Source organism: Heteronotia binoei, chromosome 6 (assembly GCF_032191835.1).
Source record: "Heteronotia binoei isolate CCM8104 ecotype False Entrance Well chromosome 6, APGP_CSIRO_Hbin_v1, whole genome shotgun sequence".
Classification (NCBI taxonomy): Eukaryota; Metazoa; Chordata; class Lepidosauria; order Squamata; family Gekkonidae; genus Heteronotia; species Heteronotia binoei.
Window position 1 is genome coordinate 57,125,080 of NC_083228.1, and position 23,424 is coordinate 57,148,503.

The following is a 23,424-nucleotide window of genomic DNA, read 5'->3' on the forward strand; positions in this document are numbered from 1 at the left end:
CAATTATAAAATTTTTACCAGCATACTGACCCACCGGCTAAATCAATTCATTGCAGAATATATAGGGACTGACCAATTGGGATTAATTCCAGGTCATGATCTCACAAACAATATCAGGAAAACTCTCAATGTCATTCAATTTTGTTGTCATAACTCCATCCAGAATGCATGCATTCTTTCTTTAGATGTCGAAAAAGCCTTTGACTTAGTTGAACCAAAGTATCTACAGTCAGTGCTTTTTAAATTTTGGAGACAACTTTAGGCATATTATTCATTCACTTTATATTAAACCTACAGCAATCCTTTGCATAAAAAATGCTAACTCTTCGCTTCTCAAGCTATCCAGGGGAACAACAGGGATGCCCATTATCCACCTTATTATTTGCATTTGCCATAGAACCCCTAGCAGCCAAGATTAGAGAGGACATGGCAATCCAAGGTATTAAAATCGCAAACAAGCAAGTAAAATTAAGTCTCTTCACAGACGATTTAGCCATCTATCTATCAAATCTTTCAGTCTCCCTTCCATGTATTAACTCAATTCTATTAATTTTTGAAGAAGTGTTGGGCCTTAAAATTAATTTTAATAAATCTCTGTTATATCCAATCAATATATCACAAAGCCTAGCCCGTCATATCCAACTAAAGTTTCATTATGCTTGGGTCCATACATCTTGGAAATATTTGGGTGTCTCCATTCCATCAGATCTTCAAAATTTAGTTAAGGTACATCATTTGGAAATATCTAGAACCATCAAATCGCTGCTATCTTCTTGGAATACCAAATTTCTGTTGCTCCTGGAAAGAATCCAAATTATCAAATCTATTATACTACCAAAATTTATTTTTTGTTTTAGAGCCCTCCCAATTTGTATCCCTTCTCCTACCCTAAAAAAGTGGCACTCTCAACTAAATGGGTTTCTTTGGCAGTCCAAAAGACGTTTAAACTTCTTCATGATTCGCCGTCCCATTTTGGAAGGTGGTCTGGCTGCCCCAGATCTTACCCTGTATCACGACACAATTATCCTTTCTGGACTTGTTAAGCTTTACCGCTCCTCATACCAAACGGACTTGAAATGGATAGAATCCTGCTATTTAGCTCCAACTCTCTTTCAAGAGGAACTTTTGAAGGTCACAAGTAAATTCTGTTACTTCTTATAGTAATGTCTTTCTTGCTTCTGCATTTCAAGTTTGACACAAATATTTTAAAAGTATAGCACCACCAACTTCTCTTCTCTCAACATTTACAGGACAGGATTGGTTTGTACCTGTGACATCTCCCACCTCCTTCTTGCAATGGGGGAGTTCCAATTTGAACCGTTTTTTGACATCACTTCAAAGGTCACTTACTTGATAAATCTGCCCTGGAGACTAAATTTTGTATTAAATTTCCTTGGTTTGAGTTTCTACAGATTCAGCATTGTTCGCCTCTAATAATTTTAAATCTCCTCTACGAGTACTTTTGTCCGCATTTGAAAAAATTCTCCATCATGACTCGATACCTATTAAAGGGATGATCTCCAAAATTTATAAAATCCTGCTTTCCTGTCACCCTCCTCAAATCTTACACTATCAAAATGCATGGCATGCTGACATCCAACGAACTTTAACAGAGGATCAATGGCACATGATTTGGAGTTCTTCAAAGTCCAGAGCTCTAAATGTCCACCTACAAACATACAAAGTAACAGCGAGATGGTACCTGACTCCAACTCAGTTATCTCATATTACCTCATCTGCTTCTCCCCAGTGTTACAAAAACTGTGGACATATAGGCTCTTACTTCCACTCATGGTAGACATGCCCACTCATTAAATTTTTTTGGTTTCAACTATATGCAGAAATAGCCTCTATGACAGGTTTTTCTCTATCTCCCTCCCCAGAACTGGCTTTGTTAAACTTATGGGAAGGCTCTCAGATTCCTAAGCCTACGCAAGAGCTCATTTCTTTTATGCTTGTAGTTGCAAAACATGCCATAGCTGTAGTATGGAAAAAAACTACAGCTCCTTCGAAACATACTTGGCTCATGAAGCTTTGGGACTATTTTATTTTAGACACGATAACGTTTGATGTTAATCCGACTAAATCGGAATTAAGAGATTCATATTTTTTACATAAATGGTTGCCATTTATTCTTGAGATTCCAATGCACAACATCAATCCAGATGATACTCAATATGACATATTCGCTTCTTGTCTTACTCTGTTGTAACGTGACATCTTTTCAACCTGTTCAGTATTTGCTCTAATGTTTTCGTTTTTACTGGAGACAATATAGGACATTCTTCGGAATTCCGTACCCTAATTGTTGGATACTGTAATCTCATATTGTAGTTGTTCAATGCTTTGCTGAAACTATAAACTATGTACAATTGCGAACAGTTTAAATAAAGCTATTTTGAAACTGAAAAAAATGAAAAAAGATGAAGTTAAGAAGCCTGCTGATTTCAATATGGGTAGAACCGAGTTTAATACTCAACTTTTGCCTAAAATATTTAATGAAAGCATTGAAAGATGAAAAAGGGTAAAAAACTAAGTCACTACATCATTGTGATGCACCACATATAGCACCTTTAAAATTTAGATTAATAATGAGCAGCTAATAAACAATACTCATACCGGTGGCAGTGTCCCAGGAGGTGTTGAATAGAGCTGCATAGATGGTACAGAGGGCGGAGGCTGAACATCCTGGCTTGGTATCTGAGTCTGCTGCAGCTGTGGAGGAGTAATGTAAGGATTGGCTCTACTGCTTAAAGTAGTGTGACGATATGGGTTGTAGCCTTGCTGCAGTGTGCCATGAGGTGGAGTTGAGAAGCTGGTTGGAGGGGGGCCAGTTTGCTGGGGGGTCTGATAGGACCCAATGCCAGGTAGTGAAGTAGGCAGTGTGTTAAAAGACTGAGATTTGGAAAGAGATGCTGGAAAAGCATTTGGCCCATCCTGTGTTCCAGGTTGAAGAGGGAGAGAAACAGGAGGCTTGGAGAAAACAGATGTTACACTTTGTGGTGGAGTTGTTACTCCTAAGGGTGGCTGCCCAATGCTTCCAAAGGGATCACCGCTGCTAGGAACTTGTGAGAAATAACTGAAAGTTGATGGGGGGTTAGGAGTTGCAGAAGTCTGGCCAAGGAAGCTGTCTTCTTCACCAACATCAGTAGCATCATCTGCAGTGAAAGAAATACTGAAAAATATTAAAAAGTGTACTTATATTGAAAACTATATTAGCAATGTTCATTATTTTTATTGGTCTTTTGTTAGCAAGCAGAAAGCTAATCAGTAGATGAACTCTTTCTGTACTTATTCTAATAAATTCTCCTGGAGATTTTAAAATTTTGTGGTATTAATTCCAGAAGCAGACTTTTAAGATCATCTATTAACCAAGCTGTTCACCAGTATTTTCAGCATATTAGATTTATACCTAGTGCACTCCAGACTTTCACCTCCCATATGTGTCAACCCACAACCTCTTAAATATACTTGGAGAAAGAAGCTGTGCAAAATAACTTTAAAAAATTGTTTGTTGCTGTCCATATTGTCTTTGTACAATAACTAAGGATCCAGATTTCTTCAGCAGCAAGGAATGGTAGTTAGGGAAGAACACTTTATTTCTAAAAGATGACAAAAGCATCCTTTAAAAAAAAAAAAAGTTTCCATATCAGAACACAGTAAACTGCAGAGCTTTAGGAGGACTACACAAACTCATCCAGGTGAAAAAACTGGATGATCTTCCTAGTGATATACAGGATGGCATCTCCTAGAAGCTAGTGCCTGGATTCCACTGTAGGCAATAACTTGGAAGTCTATGAACTCCAGGATCCAGCCCATAATGACAAGAGTAAAGTGCGCCATATTTACAATCCTTCATTAAAAAAATATCTTCCTCACTATTCTTGATGTAAATAGGAAACAGAGGGCGTTTTCGCACTGACCTTTTACTGGTGTGACCACCCTCCTCACGCCGGCGGATCTGCAGGGATTTCGCACCAGAAGCGCCGGCGCAGCCAAAAGAGCCGGCAACTTCCGTCGCGAAACCAGCTCAAACGGAAACCGCCAAGAAGCAGGAAAACATTTGAGCGGGTTTCGCGACGGAAGTAGCCAGCTCTTTTGGCTGCGCCGGCGCTTCTGGTGCGAAATCCCTGCAGATCCGCCGGCGTGAGGAGGGTGGTCGCGCCAGTAAAAGGTCAGTGCGAAAACGCCCAGAGTCTTTACCTTAAGGGCCAATTTTAAAAGCATAGTATGAGCAATTATAAAGATAGGTTCAACAAGCTCATATTTAGATGAAAATATAAAAGTATTTTTAAAATCAATTTCTTTCAAGTTTTACTCCTTATACTAGCTAGAATTTGAAAGCAATGTTGCTGATTAATCCTACTGATTAGTTATATTGTAACCTTTGCTTAGGGAAGAGCCCCGTGGCGCAGAGTGGTAAAGCTTCAGTACTGCAGTCGGAGCCCTCTGCTCATGACCTGAGTTCGATCCCAGCAAAAGCTGGTTCAGGTAGCCGACTCCAGGTCGACTCAGCCTTCCATCCTTCCGAGGTCAGTAAAATGAGTACCAGCTTGCTGGGGGGAAAGTGTAGATGACTGGGGAAGGCAATGGCAAACCACCCTGTAAAAAGTCTGCTGTGAAAACATTGTGAAAGCAACGTCACCCCAGAGTTGAAAATGACTGGTGCTTGCACAGGGGACTACCTTTACCTTTTTAACCTTCACTTATTCTCTCACTGTCTATTGAGAATTTTTTGTATCTAGACACCACCCCAAAATTGAACTAATTTTTAACCACCTCAAGACATCACCAGACTCCTCACACATGAAACTGGCTTATCTCTTAAAGCCTATGGTGAGGCCAGGTCTCCCATTGGCTTAGGGGTCCACTCCAAAAACCATTGGCCCATCATGCATAAGTCACCACCTCTGGGTTCCCATTGGATGATTTCCCTGTCCCCACCTACTACAGACATGGGAACACTGAACAAACTGCTAGAACAGTCTTACCTCTGAGACAGACACATCTCAAACACTTATCTGTGTCCTCTCCATCAACCAGCCTCAGAAAGGGCTGCCGCTCTACTACAGCCTCATGAACCATTTCCTCAGAGGCCATGGCAGCCACCTTTTTCTTGTCACTCCCTCCCTCCTCCCCTCAGCTTCAATCCAGGACAGATAAGGATTGGGCTACTAGGGAAACTGCTAGCCAGAGGCTGCTGCTAGGCAACCAACGTTGCTTCTGTCAGTAAAAGGCACGGCCTCAGCTGAATAGAATGCAACAGAATCCACCCTCCAAGAGTCCACCTCTCCAGGGGGAGAGCGACCTGTTGTCTGGAGTTCAGTTGTGATACCAGGAGAACTTCAGGCTTCACCTGGAAGCTGGCTACCCTAGGCCTGGCTTCTTGCTACTGCTGCTGGAAAGTAGATAGGGTTGCCAACTCCATGTTGGGAAACTCCTGGAGATTTGAGGGATGGATTCAGTCTTGTCCATTTAAGTTTGAAATGATGAAATATCATGACAGGCAATTAGAAATGAGAGTTTAAATGTAAGAAGAAAATTCAGGGGTTGAGAAATAGAGCTAGGTATATCTACAAAGATGATTCTTTAAGCCATGCATGGAAAGTCTTCGATTCTAAACAATGAGCACAATCAAGTGAGTGAAATCTTAAGATTAACTGAATGATTTAGACATGAGCAGCAGCACAAAGCTTAAGAACAGACCAATCTTGCATACAATGCTTGGGTTTTTTAAAGCATCACAGTGCAGAAGCACTGAAGACCCTTAAATACACTTGTCCAATCACATTTTGTGCTTCTGGATCCATTTACCCTAATAACATGGTGCTGAGGGGGGCCACAATGGGAGGGCTTCTAGTGTCCTGGCCCCACTGATGGACCTCCTGATGGCATCAGGGTTTTTTGGCCATTGTGTGACCCAGAGTGTTGGGCCATTGGCCTGATCCAACATGGCTTCTCTTATGTTCTTAACGTGTACCTCTGCAGATCAAAGCACTAACAGTTTATAACCCTATGAATGAAGTATGTTACTTGTCCACTTTAAATCCCAAGTCTGTCCTTCCAAAGCCAGCCATGTTTTCTATTTAAAATGCTAGTTCAGCAACTACCAGTGTAAGTATACTTGAAGTTGGATGCAGGAAAAAGTAACAAGATTGTGCTTTTTTCTACCATGGAAGAAGTAGTGGAATTAACATAAAATCAGTTTCCACATGCATCTGACTAAGGGGAGAATCCAGCCTTGAGAAGGTTATGCCACATAAATTTGTTGGGCTGGTTCTTATATTATCTTTGTGTTATGGAAGCCCCTGGAATGTCACTTCTTCACTCACCACTGGATAATATGAACAGCACATGCTGCAGCTTCTGCCAATGTCAGTGTCCTAAAAACAAAGCAGGGTTTATCCCACATTATCCTGGGATTCTCATGCAACCAGCAGTGCATAAAGGAGCTGCTGTGGCTCCTACACCAATATAAGAACCCAGTCTTCATTTTAAGATGCCAAATTACCCCTGGTTTTGCACAAAAGTGCAGTGCTCTGAGAAGGTGGAGTAGGAATGGATAATTACAATGACAAAAAAAACCCATCTCAAAACACAAGATTGTTTTAAATAAAAATGAAATTGCTTGATCTAACCAGCTCTCATACATAATCTATAGCTGCATTTATGAATAAATGACATCAACAAAAATAATTCAGCAATTTCATATTACAGTAGGGTGTTACAATATGTTTACAATTCAGTGCCAAACAGTGATCCAACCATTAGACTGAAGTTCTGCACTTGCACAAACATATAAGGCTTTCACAGAAACCCTAAAAAGGCCTCCAGCTTACACAGAATCAGACCAAGTTATCTATTTAGTTTGGGAAATGTTAATGTTTTTAAATGGGGGTGTCTGGTATGTAACTTGGGACCTATTGCACGCAGCTCAGGTTCTCCAACAATGAGGATGCAAATCAACATGTGCTGAAGAAACTATGGAATGAATCCCTTTCTTAAAAACAATCCTATCATTAAGTACAGCAGAGTGATGGAAGTATGTATCTACTGACTAGTCTGTGATAGATATTTCCAAATATGCTTGCACAAAACCAAAAATTGTTCCCCAAAAGCACCTTGCTATAAACTAGGGGTGGCCAAACTTGCTTAATGTAAGAGCCACATAGAATAAACATCAGATGGCTGAAAGCCCCAAGACTTGAATGTCAGATGTTTGAGAGCCACAAGACAAAGAAGAGAGGAAGATGGGGAGGTGGAAAGAAAGCAACTTTAACTTCAAATGCATTCTCCAAGTCAGCTGGCTTGGAGAAGTGATTTAGAGAGAGAAATGTCTTCTCTAAACCAGCCAACATGGTGGTGGGGGCGTCAAGAGTCACACACTATGTGGGGAAAAGCCACATGCAGCTCCCAATCCACATTTTGGCCACCCCTGCTATAAACCAAGAGCCAACCCAGCTAGTTCCGCAAAGCAGTGACATTCTCATCTAAAAACATCAGCATTCTTTCACAACATCAGCATTCCCAGAAGTGATTTCCCGTGTCCTGGTTCTCTAAAAACTCTTAGTGATCCTCCTTTCCCTTTCTTCACAGATACCAGCATACACACATAGGCCTTCCAGTGTTTAACACAAAAAGTAATAACAAGGTATGGAACGACCACCACGCTGAATTGAAAGATCTTCACTTCAGGAAGTTGAGTGGTAGTGAGAAGAGGGTCTCCTTGAGCCTTCTCTTTACTCCCATCCTCTGGTGGGGAAAACTTCAACTTTTACATATTTATTTCATTTGTATTCCACATTCCTCCCAAGTGGGGGCCCAAGAACGACCACTTCCTCCATCTTATTCACACCAGAACCCTGCAAAGTAGATTATTATGAGACTGTGCGCAAGCGGTCCAGACACACAACAAGGTTTGGTAGCAGAGGGGATTCCAACCTAAATCTCCCGAATTCTATTCCAACACTCTAACCACTAGCCCACACTGGGAACCACTCCTGCAAACTTCAGAAAAACACCCGCGGTTCTGATAAAGGGCATTTCCATTCCATTTCTGTTTACGCTTTCTGTTCCAGGGGTAAGACCTTGCAAAGAAGGTGCATCTTGCGGCGAAGTCCCAACACCTTCCCACTCCGGAATCCCCTGCTAATTCCCACTGCAGCACTTTCTTCCTTAAGCCTCTCTTCGAAAGCAGCCTTTCAAATCTTCTCTCCATCCTCCTCCCCGGACCTGTCAATTAGATTTTGATCCACAAGGGGAAAAGGGGGGGGGGGGGTAGGGAGAGAGGCTTACCAACCTATTCGCGGTCAAATGTTTTCACTTGTTACCAGTCATTTAGATCAGGCAAACTACAAACCTAACAAACATTGTTAAAAAAACTCTCGCTCTCTCTAGCCATTAAATCCTCTTCCCTTCCAAGCTCCCTTTTTCTTACCGGCGGGCAGGAGACCAGGCCCCGAGGTGGCAGAGGGAGGCGGCGGCGCAGGAGCTTGGCTTACTGGGATGAAGGGGACAGTGAAATTAAACTCCGTAGCCGAGGAAGAAAAGAGCAAGTTGGTGCCACTGGCGCCTGACGAGAAACCGCTAGCCACGGAGGCCTTCGGAGCAGCCATCACTGCGGTGCGTCCACGTCTCTCTCTCTCTCTACTGGCCTCTCAGCACCGACCTTTCCTGTTCCGCCCGCAAGCCTGCCCTGCTCCAAGATGGCGCTGTTGGAGTCAACGCCCTCCTCCTTCCTTTCCCGCCAGCTCGAGCTGGAGCCCGCGCTGAGGAGGAGAGAAGCGAGGTGAAGAGAGGACAGAACTCAGCTCGGCCTGGCCGCACCGCCACTCTCTTCTCCAGCAGCCTGCTCCGCGGCCTGCGCCATTGCCTAGCGGTGGGAAGCCGAGCTTTCCACACCTTCAGTGCCCTAACCTGAGCCTTAGAAGAAGGAAGGATGCCGTGTGTGGCCGACTGGCTGAACTGCCCTCTTAGTATCGTGCAAGGCATCTTCGGTGAGGGGGGGAAATCAACACACAGGCAGGGCGGGCAGCGATGCTATGAGGGAAAGGGGAAGGAGGAGGCCCGGGAGAAAAGATAAAGAGGGTGGGGGGAGAGAGCGAAGAAGAGTTGGGCTGGGGCCCTTGAGGAAGGAGGAAGAAGACGGCGAATAATGTGTCTGCGTGCATTTAAAGGGTTTAAGGCGGAGAAGAAAAGGGTGAAGCAAAACTATTGCCAAGCGCTGATATGCACTTAAGGCCTCGTCAAAATCTTGAGAGTGGGAGACAATGATGAAATGCGGTTAAGTTGAGAGCTTCTGTGGGGTCCTTTTTTAAAATTTAAAGGCTCCCTGCCCTGGAAGCTGTGTGGTAGTGAGAAGAGTCTCCCTGAGCATGTACAGGCTGCCTTCTCCCACCCTCTGCTGGAGTGGGGGGGGGGGGGAGGCCTTCCAATCAGTTGCGTCTTCTAGATAGTCTCCTACGCTAACATGCGTACGTTTATGTTAATTGCTAGGAGGTTAGCATTGTGGCATAATGTTAAGGGAGAGAATCAGTCTCTCTCTCTCTCTCTCTCTCGTTAGGCACCGCAGGGGCAGACAGTTCATGTTATGTTTGTCTCTGTACAGATATCAGGTTCTACGGTAAACCTATTTTGTACTTATAACTGGAACATTTTTCTGCCTGTATATATTTAAACTTCCCTACCAACTGTGGCAAAATCAAAGTAGTCGTTTCAGATGGACACTGTTAATTTAGCAAGACAAGTCGGAGGCTAAAAACACCATGTGTTGAAATAAGGAAAAGTCAATTCAACAACGTACCATGCATTTACCATTAACTTTTTGATCATTATTCTTTGTGACAGTCTATAACTATAGGAGTATATACGGATTAGTAAGTCTGGAAGGTTACATAGGGACTAGATCTGTGTAAGGTGCTAAACATACGGAGACCTGTAAGATTTCAGTAAAAATGTACACTCAGAATATTGCTGGGTACATACCGTAGTTTGAATTTAAGATGTTAAAAGTTCTGTAATGAGGCATTGCTGCTATCAGTTACCATGGATATGCTTGTTCTCTTCTCACTGCAAAGGCTACTTTTGTAAAATGCAAAACAAATGTTTGAATGGAATAAATAGCAGAAAGGGATTAAGGAGTAGTAGTCCCAACTACCTCTATCAAAAAAGTATTGATAGAAGTAGTTGGGACAGGTTAGTCAGGCCTGTGAGCCAAAAATGGAGAGTACATGCTGTGCATACAATTACAGAGGGGGGAAATAATCATTCTACTGTGTAAGGATGTTTTTATTGGAACAACTGTTTTTTTCCCAAAGCCAAGCTGCCCCTTTTTGGCTTGGTTTGACATTATCATGTATAGAAGTGTTGCAATCTGCTGAGTAATACTAGAAGGGAAAGATAATTACTACATCAGCTGTTTGAGAACAAAATGATCCAAATTCATGCGATAGTGAAAAATACAAAACGTAGGATAATGGAACAACGAATGCAAACGATATTATGTTTGAAAATATCTTCTTAACATATCATAGGCTCCATTAAAGGTTCCCCCCACCACCCCCAGTTTCTCATATTGCATCTAGTTGATAGCCAGTTTGGTGTAGAACATGGACTCTAACCTGGGAGAACCAGGTTTGATTCCCCACTCCTCCACATGCAGCTGCTGAGTGAGCTTGGGTCACTCACAGTTCTCTCAGCTGTTCTCTCAAGAACAGTTCTCAAGAGAGTTCTCTTGGGTCCCACTTACCTCACAGGATGTCTATTGTGGAGAGAGGAAGTGAAGGAGACTGTAAACTAGTCTGAGTAAAGGGTGGGGTATAAATCTGGTTTCTTCGATTAACTAGAAATTGTTTTATCTAGACTATGTATTGGAATACATAGTGGTTGAAAAATTACAAATTTGAGACTATTTTATTTGGCATTTTTTCTTACTAACATTTTTTGGACTGGAGTTTAATCATATACATTCTGCTTCCATACAAACTTGAATCTGTTCAGAAAGTTCCTGATATGAAAATTACAGAAATTGAGCCCAGTGCCAAAGGAGAACAGTCCTCCAATGGCAAAAGTAAACAAGGCTTTTCCTTCACTACATGTGGTAGACGGAGATCAAAAAGAGAAACATGAACTGAGTTAAATCTCTTGGTACAACAAACTTGATCTGAAATCCAGAGGCTCAGCTGATTCATAAGGAGGAGTGTGGATTAGGTTTGCATGCTACCTCCTATTTTTTTTGGTAAACTATAACTTATAAACACCTGCTTCATAGTTGTGAAGATAAAATAAGAGAGAAGCATGTATGCTGCTCTGACAATCTTTGTAGAAAGGTAGAATAAATATGTGATCAGCAAAATGGTTATATTAGAATGTAGAATGTACTGATACAATTCTCTTTGGTTGGTTGGTTTCCAGGTCAAAATAATGCAGATCCTGAATGGGAGAGAAAAGTAACTGAATATTTCAGAGAGAAGCTAAAAGAAAATAATGCAACAAATTGGGTAAGTGTATGTTTTCTTAAGAATTCCTCAAGGCTCAGCCTGTCCTTTTGTATTGGTGACAAAATTCTAGATTTTTCCCCCCAGGGCTTCTTGCATTTACAGAACTTACTGATTGATTTGAAGGAGGCACCTGAAGTGGAATTAAGGTTCAGAGCAGATAAACAGAAAATGATTTTCCAGACAGAGATGTGAAGGCCTGAGGGGAGAAATCAGGGCCAGGCAACTTCTTTTCCAATTTTTTCTATCCCCTCCACCAGTTTTTCTAGTGGAAAATTTTACTATTTTAGGAAGCACATTAAAAATAATCCTATGAAATGTTTTCTTTTTTGGAGTAAGTAAGATGTTTTTTAAGACAAAGGGCTTGTTCCACACAGAGGTCTTAGGTCAGTTTCTTGTCTAAAAATTGAGTGGAGGGCGGGTTGGGAGCATCCCAGGATGTCATTCTCTGAAATTTCACTTTCCAAGTTCTCCCAGTTTTCATGATTGTTTGAAAAAGTTTGCAATCAAAGCATCTTTGCACATTGTGTAGCTGAAAAGGCTTACTTTTTTTTTTCAGGTCCTGCCCAAGCCAGTATCATTTTCCATAGCTTAGCCCTCAAGTGCCAGTATCTGCGCCATCAGCAGAGGGCTTTTTCTGGCTTTTTATAATATGTAATTGATGTGATAGTGTTAAATTACACTGATACGTTAATCATTGATTTTTAAAGCCCTCTCTGGTAGAAGGTACAGCAAGGAAAGCGCAGGGAAGACTGAGATGTGGGCATACGTAGCAGCATTCACAGCAGGAACAGGGGGGGATACAAAAAATCATCCAGTTTTACTGATTTCAAATCTGTAGCATGAAAACTGCTATGTGAGATAACCTACAGCATTAGATGATAATTCATGTGGATATTCGAAACATATGCAACATATTTTCAAGGATATGTTTAAATGTGAAATGCTTTGGCAACACTACAGTTGATATACTATAACAGGGGTGGCCAGACTTGATTAACATAAGAGCCACATAGAATAAATGTCAGATGTTTGAGAGCTGCAAGGAAGGAAGATAGGGAGGAGAGGGAGAAGTGGAAAGAAAGCAACTTTAATTTTAAATGCCTTCTCCAAGCTGGCCAACTGGATGGTAGGGACTTTGAGAGGCACACAATATGTATGAAAGAGCTACATGTGGCTCCCAAGCCACATTTTGACCACCCCTGTACTATAATGTTAGATTCAGGTGGGTAGCCATGTTGGTTTGAAGCAATAGAACAAAGTTGGGGGTCTGGTGGCACCTTTAAGACCAGCAAAATTTAATTATGAGTATAAGTGTTCATGTGTATGCACACTTCATCATTTGCTGGTCCTAAAGGTGCTGTATAGAAGAGTTCAGTGTTTTCACTGACTTGATAATCCAGATATGTTACCAGTTCTGTTGTGACTGTATGAGACAGTTTCCTTTGTTTACTATCAATTTCTTTTCTAATTGAGACTTTTGTCGTGCCTATCACATGGCAAAAACTAAAATATTAGTTTGTAGCATTATCTCTCAAGGATTGGGTATCTTTCCAATTTCATATATACAAAACTATAACACTTCTACATTTAAATTCCATAAATCTGACACAAGTACAATTGTATATGCTAACTAGGCTGTAAATAATTCATCTTATGATGTTAATGCACTAAATTATGTTTAGGTTTGATATGTAATACTTACTTTCCTATGCATCATTCTTCCCCAAATTTATGGCAATTTTTTATCACTGCATATAGATTTTCTTAGTTCAATGAGCATCAGATGTAAATAGAGAGTTTTCTTAGTCTTGATGAGGAGGTAATATAGTGCTCATCTTTCTTAATTGTATTGGCAGCAGTTGCATTTGATCAAGTCTGCAGTTACTTCATAAGTACAATAAGCTAAAGAGTATATTTGCCTATGGAGAACGTATTACATATGTTCAGGATGAGAGTGTACCATCGACAGGGATAGGCATAAACAAAAGGAAAGCTAGAAAAGCATGTGGGAGGAGAATAAGTATATCACTGACAGTTATTTGTAATCTGTGTTTACATATTTCATTGTTCTTGAAGTTGGTGGTGGGTAAAACTCCTGTATTATAAAGGGTTTGTTGTTAGAATGAAATGTATGAACATCAGAGTTCTTTGGGAAACAAACAGTCAGCCCAAAGAACATAACGTAAAATATGATTATCACTCAACATAAATAAACCTGATGATTTAGAAGTGTTGAAGATTAGCAGTTAAACATTGCACTGGATGGAATATAAGAAAACAAATATATGCTTACTAGTAAAAATATTATGGAACTAAAAATTGTATTTACTCTGATTTAAAACACACACGCACAAGATATTGATTGGTAGTTTACCTTCTTTAATAATCCAGCAAATTTTGTATTGACTGATCCCTTGTGAATGAGACCAGTTTTAATTTGTGATTTTTTTAGATTTATGGTTAAGATGAAGAGCATGGAATGCTGTTATTTGTCTGGTGTAAGACTCATGATCATTGAACTTATTTTTTACAGGTACCTTCACTGAATGATGTCCCTCTGCATTATTTGAAGCCCAATAGTTTAGTAAAATTTCGGTGCATGATTCAAGATATGTTTGATCCTGAATTTTACATGAATATATATGAAACAGTGGACGCACATACTAAATCACGTGTACGTACTAAAATTGCTAATATTTTTCTTCATTGTGATTTTTACTGTTGCCTTTTTGTGGGTTTTCCTGTTCTTAGTCCACATTTTGCAGGGATTCATAGATAGCCTGCCGCTTCCTAAAGTCACCACCAGTCCCTTCTTCTCTCTGTGCTCTAGGGGAATATGAAAGAGGGGGGAAAGTGTCTTGTTTTCTGTGCAGCTTACGCAGAAGCAAAGGAAGTTGTTGACTGCTGTCTAATCCCTAGGAAATGAAAGAAGATCCAGTCATCTTCTGGTATATACAGAGCATAAACTGCTAATTCATTCTCGCCTCTATTCTCAGCTTTCTCTCAGAAATCAAAGGCATGGACACAGGTGCAATGGGCCTGATCTGAGTGTAGGAAATAGCCTAAGCCAAATGTTCTCCTATTCCACCTGTGGAAAGATACAAAAAGGTAAAATCCAACCCCAGACCTAAGGAGCCCTGTAGCTGGTGACAGGAGAGAAGCAATAGTGACGTGTTACTTGGATTAAGGAGAAAGGTAGAGGGAAGGACCTGAACTTCTCAAGACCAGACCTGCCATTCTCTTACAAGAATGCCTACAAATCTTAAAGATGAAGGGAGCTGCTACATGAAGAGAGCTTGAAGCCCAATACTTGGATCATGAGAATTGATAGCAGAACTGGTGGGGCAGCTGGGCTAAACTTTAAGACCTTATGCAGCCTCAGCTGCATGTCCCAGAGGTAACTGAATTTAGGGTAGTTGCATCTCCTCTACTAGTCACTAAGGAAAGACACTATTTATTTATGTAATTTCTGTTCTGCCCACCCTCTGCATAGCGGCTCAAGGCAGGTTACAACAGAATTAAACAGTTAAACTGTTAAAGCATAATTACAAAATATAAAAACTTAAAATAAACCTGATAGTAATCAGTACAATTTATAAATTCCTTAAAAAAAAAAAAAAACTTCTGTATGAATGTACATTAAAAACCAAATCCTGGGCAAGTGGGCAGAACCGCAAACTGCAACACAGTTGCTAGGCAGAACAGGGGAGGCAGATCTAATAGGGAACTGGCCACCTCAACGATAGACCTGGCAGAACATTTCCATTTTACAGGCCCTATAGAACTGCAATAAAACACACAGGGCCCTGATCTCACTTGGGAAGTGGTTCCACCAGGCTTTGGTTCTGGTGGAGGTTAAGCAAATATCCTTTGGGCCAGGGACCAGCAGCAGATGTTGATCTGCAGAGCATAAAGCACTTCAGGGGACACAGTCTTAGAATCATAGAGTTGGAAGGGACCTCCAGGGTCATCTAGTTCAACCCCCTGTACAATGTAGGAAACCCACAAACACCTACCCCAAATACACAGGATCTTCATTGCTTCCAGATGGCCATCTAGTCTCTGTTTAAAAACCTCCAAAGAAGGAGAGCCCACCACCTCCCAAGGAAGCCTGTTCCACTGAGGAACTGCTCTAGCGGTCAGGAAGTTCTTCCTAATATTGAACCGGAAACTCTTTTGATTTAATTTCAACTCATTGGTTCTGGTCCTACCGTCTGGGGCCACAGAAAACAATTCCACACCATCCTCTATATGACAGCCCTTCAAGTACTTGAAGATGGTGATCATATCACCTCTCAGCCACCTCCTCTCCAGGCTAAACATCCCCAGCTCCTTCAGCCGTTCCTCAGAAAGTCTTACAGATATGTTGGTCTTTAAAGATTGATACCATAACCTTGAACATGATCTGGTATTCAATTGGAAGCCTGTGCAGCTGGCGGAGCACTGGTTGCAAATGTGCTCTTTGAGATGCTATTGAGTCAATAGTTGGAGCCGTATCTTCTTGTATTTCAAGATGAAAATAATTTCTCTCCATACTGCAGTGAGGTCGGAGCATTGTAGTCCTGATCAATGGTATTTCTTATTTCCAATTGGCCTACAATAATTTTGTACTATATGGATGCAGGGTCTTTAGAATGGGCATGGACCAGTCCATTGACCTAATCTTGTTTGGCAGTTCATGGTTTGTTTGCCCAGTCAGTGGACTTTTAATGCAATGTAGCTTTGTGAAACTTTCTAGATTCTCAACTCTGGGCATTGCCATAAATAGCAACAGCATGATGAGGCACACTGGACGCTGACAACATTATCTACAGTTTTCACCTTTTTAAGAGTTTCGACATTTCATGGCTGCTTGGAGGAGAACATAGACTGCATTTGTTTTCCAAATTAAATTTCTCTTTGCATAAGGGTAATCTTAGCCATGTTTATTTTTGTTTTGTATTTTGAGTCATATAGCGCTCCACTGGTACAAGCTTTGTTGTACAATTAGAAAGAGTGCCTTGTCCAGGAATATGTGTGCACAAAAATAGGTGTGAACTGATGTTGTATAGTACAGTGATGTCACATATTTTTACAGGTTACACATTTTGGAAAATACAGAGACATAGCAGAATGTGGGGTAAGTGCTGTAGTACTTGAAATCTATGGCTGTAAATTTAACCAAACCAAGCATTCATTATTTTCTGCAGCGATCTTTAAATACAAATCTAGCAGGCGCTCAAATAAAAAGTTGTTTTTTAAAAAACTGAAGCTAGATTTGAACATAATGTGTTTTAATTCTGCTGTTAGAAGAACAATCCATGTGTGTGGCTTATTCCACCCACCTTATCTTGCACTTTACTCTAAATAAATTGTAATGATACAAACATTCAATTTGCTCAATAATATGTTGGGCATCTTCCTTATCCAAATGTGCCAGTGGTAAAAAGTTGGTTTCTCATACCACTATTTACATGTGTTTGGCACTGGAGGGATTTACAACCTATACCAGGGGTAGGGAATGTTGGCTCTCTAGTTGTTTTTTGCCTACAACTCCCATCAGCCCCAGCCATTGGCCATGCTGGCTGGAGCTGATGGGAGTTGTAGACAAAAAACATCTGGAGAGCCAACGTTCCCTACCCCTGTATACTGTAAGGCACTCTTGTGGTTAAAAGGTTGTGCTATCAACTTGTGGAAAGTTTTGACATAGCATTTTGGATCATCTAATCCTTTTCACTTTTTTCTCACAGACAAACTTTATTTAAGCATTGCTTCTAGAAGAGAAGCTGTGCATCTTTTGCAGCAAAAGCAACAAAAAAATCTTGTTAGGCTTAAACAGATTCATTGTGGCATGAGTTTTCACAGGCAGTAGTCTGCTGTTCAGATACCTAAAAGAAGTTTTGCATGTGAAAACTGATGCCTCTGTGTGTGTTAGTCATGAAGATACCAAGGAGTTTCTGTGTTTCTTACCAGGATTGTCATTTGAACACTACAAATCTTTGAAACTGTTTGTGGCTTAATTATACATCTTTATATTGAAATTTAATTTAAACATAGTCTCAAACAGAAATTGAATAATATTGTAAAATTAATTTTTGTAGGTGTTTGTGTCCTAATACCATATTAACTAGTTGTAGAAATTTGCTATTGCTTCGTAATAGGGAAGCCAGATCTTTTCTCATTATATTTAAATGGTTACAAGTATCATCTGTGTTGTGCGGATTGTTACTGAAAGAGAATATGTTAATCTTGTAAAAGATGATGGATATATAGAATGATCTTTCCTAAGTTAAAGTATGCCATCAAGTCACAACTGACTTATGAAGTTCCACCTCTAGGATTTTCAAGGCAAGAGATGAGCAGAGGTGGCTTGCCATTGCCGTCTACTTCATAACAGTCAGTTTTCCTTGGTCTTCCATCCAAGTATTAACCATGCTTAACTTCTGAACACTGAAGACATGAGACACATCTGGCTGTTAGGGCTGCTACAAGGCTTTCATACTAAACCAAAAATCTCTGATGTTTGAAATACAGTCTGGACTGTTAACACCTATGAGTTCAGTGAGTGATTTTAGATCAGAGGGATGATAATTATTTGCTTAGAACTGTCTGGGGTTAGAAATGACAAAATAACTTCACAGTTATATGGCAGCATTCCAAAATTCTTAAAGCACTTTACATACATTATTTCTTTTCTGCAACAACATGAGCAATGTTTATCATTAGAACAATATCCTTTTCTATGTTTCATACGTTACTGTATTTTAGCACTGCATATCTTTTATTCTCTTCTAGCCTCATCAAGAAATAGACTTAAACCCTACAAAAGTAGTCACTGCAGAGAGACAGACATTTTATTGTGTTCCAGTGCCTGGAGAATCAGCATGGGTGAAAGAAATATCCTTTGACTTTTTTCGCTTTACGTTTTTCTGACATGCACAAAAATACACTGTATGGTTTATATCAGAAATTAATTATTCAAAATGGGAGGTGAAAATAGTTAAAATATGTTTTACGGATTTAGAAACAACTTTGTGGTAATTTTCAGTAGTGGGAAAATGTAAAGGCAAATTTTTACATGTGTTCATAAAAATAATTTTACATGAGTTGATTTTTAAAATCATAGTCGGTCAGAAGTCATCTGAAAATAAAGACTTGCTCCTGTAGTTGATCCACGAAGTACTAGTAATTAATTCTGTGAAGCTTAGTCTGCAGTAGATTGAAGTTCCACAGGAAAAAAAGCAAAGCAATTCTGCACAGCGCTTAAGAACACCAGAAATACTCAGCAAAGGATACTTGTGGAAATGTGTTGAGTAATTACTTATCAGCCTTGGGGTTTAAATCCTAGAATTAAAGTTTATGATGATACCTAAAGTCTCAAAATTAAAGAGCACATTTAGCGGAACAGAAAACATCTGTCTTCAATATATTTCTGTTGCAAATGGATAATGTCGCCTTGCTTCAGGCAGTTAGGAATAGCTGAGAATGTTGGTATATTCCTTTTAGAGGAATAGGCAAGAAGAAAGCTGTTTAAGATTCTTAGAATATCTTGATTTCTTGAGATTTGGAATATTAATGATAGCATGCACAAGGTGAAAATTCAGTTATAGCTGAAAAAGTCTTAGTGGGCCAGATCAGGTCCAATCCCCATTCACATATGATCTGCTCCTGCCCTGTATTGCTTTTTGATTTGTCCTCATATTTCCATCTCTGTGAAACCACTTAAATGAAAACTGATTTTCCTTGTGAATGATAAGAAAACTTAACATGATTAAAAGGTGGGATGCTTTTGTTTTAAGCATATTTGGTAGAGCAAATTGTCCTTGTATCTCTTAAGGTATGTGTCATCAACAACAACAACAACAAAATTTTATTTGTATCCCGCCCTCCCCACCGGAGCAGGCTCAGGGCGGCTAACAACATAGTTTAGGTTTAGTTATACAGAAATAGATAAAAATACATTTAAACATTATAAACATTTTAATTAAAATTCTGCATAAGCTTTAAAAGTGATTAAATTAAAAATTAGTAAAGTGCTAATGCTATGTTTGTTGTTTATGTTTATGACGGCGGTTTCCTTAGCAATTTCCATTTTCATCAGCGAAAGCCAGTCAGAAAAGGAGGGTCTTGCAGGCCCTGCGGAACTGTTCAAGGGCCCGCAGGGCCCGCATTTCCTCTGGAAGTTGGTTCCATAGGCTCGGGGCTATAGAGGAGAAGGCCCGGTTACGGGTACTTTGCAGCTTCACCTCTCTCGGTCCGGGGATGGTCAACAAGTTTTTCCCGGCTGACCTCAGTGCTCTCTGGGGTTCATGTGGGGAGAGACGGTCCCTAAGGTAGACAGGTCCTCAACCATATAGGGCTTTAAAGGTAATGACCAGCACTTTGTAACGAACCCGGTATATGACTGGCAGCCAGTGCAGTTCGCGCAGCCCAGGCTGTATGTGCTCCCATTTGGGAAGCCCTAGCAACAGTCTAGCTGCTGCATTCTGCACCAGCTGCAGCTTCCGGGTTCGGTACAGAGGCAGCCCCATGTAGAGGGCATTACAGTAATCCAGTCTCGAGGTGACCGTTGCATGAAGCACCATTGCCAGATCTTGGCGCTCTAGGAAGGGAGCCAACTGCTTTGCCCGCCTTAGATGGAAAAAGGCTGACTTGGCAGTGGCTGCAATCTGGGCCTCCATTGATAATGCAGGCTCCAGTAAGACTCCCAGGCTCCTAACCCGGTGCGCCGCCTTCAGCGGCGCCCCCTCGAAGACCGGGAGAGGTATTTCCCCTCCCCAAGCGCCCCGACCTAGACAAAGGACTTCTGTCTTCGCTGGATTCAGTTTCAACCCGCTCCTCCTCAACCAAGTTGCCAAATCCTGCAGGGCCCGCTCTAAATTCTCTGGGACACAGTCAGGCTGGCCGTCCATTAGCAGATAGAGTTGGGTGTCATCTGCATATTGATGGCACCCAAGTCCATGTCTCCTGGCAATCTGGGCAAGGGGGCGCATATAGATATTAAATAACATTGGTGAGAGAACTGCCCCCTGAGGCACTCCACAATCCAGTGTGCGCCTCTGGGACCGCTCGCCCCCAATTGCCACCCTTTGTCCCCGATCCTCGAGAAAGGAGGAGAGCCATTGTAAGGCAGACCCCCTCACCCCTACATCGGCGAGGCGGCGGGTCAGAAGCCGATGGTCGACCGTGTCGAACGCGGCCGACAGGTCCAACAACATCAGCACCACCACACCGCCCCGATCCAGATGCCGTTGGAGATCATCTACCAGGATGACCAGTACTGTCTCCGTCCCATAACCCGGGCGAAAGCCGGGCTGGCAAGGGTCTAGGATGGAAGCGTCATCCAGAAAGCTCTGCAACTGTGACGCCACTGCCCTCTCTATGATTTTACCTAGAAACGGTAAATTAGAGACCGGTCGGTAGTTTGCCAATTCAGCCGGGTCTGCTGTACTTTTTTTCAAGAGGAAACGGACCAGAGCCTCTTTTAGGGATGATGGAAAGCGCCCCTCCGAGAGGGATCTATTTATGATGTCCCGTAAAGGACATTCAAGCTCCCTCAGGCAAGGTTTAATTAGCCAGGAGGGGCATGGGTCCAAATCACAAGTTGTAGGGCGTGCAGAGGAGAGGATTCCGTCAACTTCCTCCAGGCTGAGCGGGTTGAAGTGATCCAGAGTTAAATCGGAAGACAGGCATGGGGCCTCGGGTTCATGTACTGTATCCAAGGTGATGGGCAGGTCCTGGCGGAGAGACGTGATTTTGTCTGCAAAAAATTTCGCAAAAGCCTCGCAGCCTATTTCCAATTCTCTAACGTTTGGTTTGCCCTGGGGCAGTATGGTTAAATGTCCAATTATTTTAAACAATTGTGCCGGGCGCGAATTTGCAGACGCAATCTTGGCCGCGAAGTACTTCTTCTTCGCTGCCTTGACTGCCATCTCATAAGACCTCATAAACATTCTGTAGGATGTTCTCGCCTCTTCGCCACGAGTGTGCCACCACTGCCTCTCTAGTCGTCAGAGTCCTTGTTTCAGCCGGCATAGCTGCAAGGTATACCAAGGAGCCAGCCTTGAACGAGGACGCAGAGGACGTCGGGGTGCGATCTCATTGATTGCCCCGGATAGCCGATCTTGCCAGGCATCAACCAGAGCATCAAGGGAATCGCAAGGGGGCCAAGGATCCCGAAGAGGATCATGAAAGGATAGCACTTCTCTGTCTACTTTTATTTTATGTAATTGATTTGGTATTTTGAATATTCTCAAATCTGTGCTAATTAATTGTCAGATCACTAAGTGTTGTCTTTAACTTAAACTTTTATGGCTACGCCAGTGCGAGTCAGGCTCGAGTTTGCCCTTCGACATCCTACACACCAAGTCGTCACAAGAGAAGTTATGAGGAGGATGAAGATACGGAGTTGCATCCATCTAAACAGAGGGAACAGCATCTAGGTATCAGCTGAGTCTCTGATGACTTTTTTAAAAGTTACTTGTTTTTCAGAACTTGTACCTCCCAGTACTCTCAGATGCACAAATAGAATTGTGTGCCCTGTTGAATTTATAAAGAAATGTTTCAGGTTATAGTCTACGTAAACTTTCTCTTTCTGGTTGTTGAAATAAGGTTAGAGCCAATCCAGGGACGCAGTGTCACATAAGGAGCATGACTCCAGTAGCTGGATATGCCATAGATGTTCAGGTATACCATGACTATATTGGATGAAAGTAAAGAAGCAACCACAGGGACAATGGGACAACTTTATTTCCTCCAACCCCCAAAAATGACTAGCTTCCTGCAGAATATTTACATACATTGTATTCTCTGAGAGTAAGAAAGGTTTGAGGCATTGAAATTAGTTGGAGTTCAGTAAGACAGATTCACAAAGATCCATCTTATATTCTAATATCAAAGTCAGGATATCTTTAGATTTGAACCTGGGTCACCCACAATACAACACAGGTTTAAAAGAGCAAGGGAATCGGTATGGTCATCCTCCAAGAAACAAAGCAAAGAACGTAGCAATATGCCTTCTCAAGAAAAGGATCTCTTTTCAGTCTTGGGTGTAGAACAAAGGCACGAGCGATCCATTATCACACATTCAGTAATGAAGCAACATCTATAAAAGCAAGCCCTAAATCATCATTGTATATTCAAATAGCGATGTCAGCCAAATCTTACGATACTTAAACCTTGTGACTTGAGCTGTGAATGGGAAAAACAGAGCTTTTCTACACCCTGAAGAAGGCCTAGGTTTGCAGAAAAATCCCCAAATCTCCAGGGTTTTTCTGACCTTGATCTGGCAACCCTAAGGGGAACTGATATCTGGAATAAGGAATTAATCCTGTTGGTTAATGGGAATGTGTCCCACTGGTGGATGCATTTTGCCCCAGAGTAACAGGGATATATGGACCTTCAGATCTGATACCTAAGCTGTACCATTAGTACTTTAGATGATGAGTTGAATACTAGTGCAGGATGCTGATTTGCATTCCTGCAGCTAAAGCAGAGTTACGGGGATTCATAGGCATGTGAATATTTCATCCTTCAGTCTTTTTTAATGTAGCAAGATCAATACCTCCTGTGGATTAATCTGCCAACTGGTGTTTCACAATTACTGGCCATTTATAGCTATGTTTTAATGTTAAGCCAGTTTGGTGTAATGGTTAGGAGCATGGACTCTAATCTGGGAGAGCAAAGTTTAATTTCCCACTCCTCTCTACATGCACCTGCTGTTGTGACCTTGAGTCAGTCACAAATTCTTTCAAGAGCAGTTCTTGGGAGAGCTCTCTCAGCTCCATCTGCCTCCCAGGGTGTCTATTGTGGAGAGAGGAAGGGAAAGAAGATTGTAAGCTGCTCTGAGTTTCCTTCGGGTAGTGAAGGGTGGGGTATAAATCCAATCTCCTCCTCCTCCTTTTCTTCGAAATCCAAACATATTTTTTAAAGATAAGTATTTTTTCCA

General features: G+C 41.5%; 2 protein-coding genes across 3 annotated transcripts in view; one reads left to right on the forward strand and one right to left on the reverse strand.

Annotated features, from left to right (window-relative positions):
- Nucleotides 1–8,635, reverse strand: part of SEC23IP (SEC23 interacting protein) — a 38,138-nt gene extending 29,503 nt beyond the window's left edge. For both annotated transcript variants that reach the window (XM_060241512.1, XM_060241513.1), the window contains exons 1-2: nucleotides 8,438–8,635; nucleotides 2,620–3,158 (exon numbers count right to left, since the gene is read on the reverse strand). In XM_060241512.1, coding sequence (XP_060097495.1) covers nucleotides 2,620–3,158; nucleotides 8,438–8,615 — 717 coding nt within the window. In that variant the 5' untranslated portion in view covers nucleotides 8,616–8,635. The remainder of the gene's footprint in view (nucleotides 1–2,619; nucleotides 3,159–8,437) is intronic.
- A 241-nt stretch (nucleotides 8,636–8,876) lies between these two features.
- The window catches only part of MCMBP (minichromosome maintenance complex binding protein), a 34,216-nt gene continuing 19,668 nt past the window's right edge, over nucleotides 8,877–23,424 (forward strand). Inside the window, exons 1-6 of the mRNA XM_060241515.1 lie at nucleotides 8,877–8,996; nucleotides 11,413–11,498; nucleotides 14,032–14,172; nucleotides 16,576–16,617; nucleotides 18,273–18,400; nucleotides 21,807–21,919. Of these exons, the coding sequence (XP_060097498.1) occupies nucleotides 8,939–8,996; nucleotides 11,413–11,498; nucleotides 14,032–14,172; nucleotides 16,576–16,617; nucleotides 18,273–18,400; nucleotides 21,807–21,919 (568 nt within the window). The 5' untranslated portion in view covers nucleotides 8,877–8,938. The remainder of the gene's footprint in view (nucleotides 8,997–11,412; nucleotides 11,499–14,031; nucleotides 14,173–16,575; nucleotides 16,618–18,272; nucleotides 18,401–21,806; nucleotides 21,920–23,424) is intronic.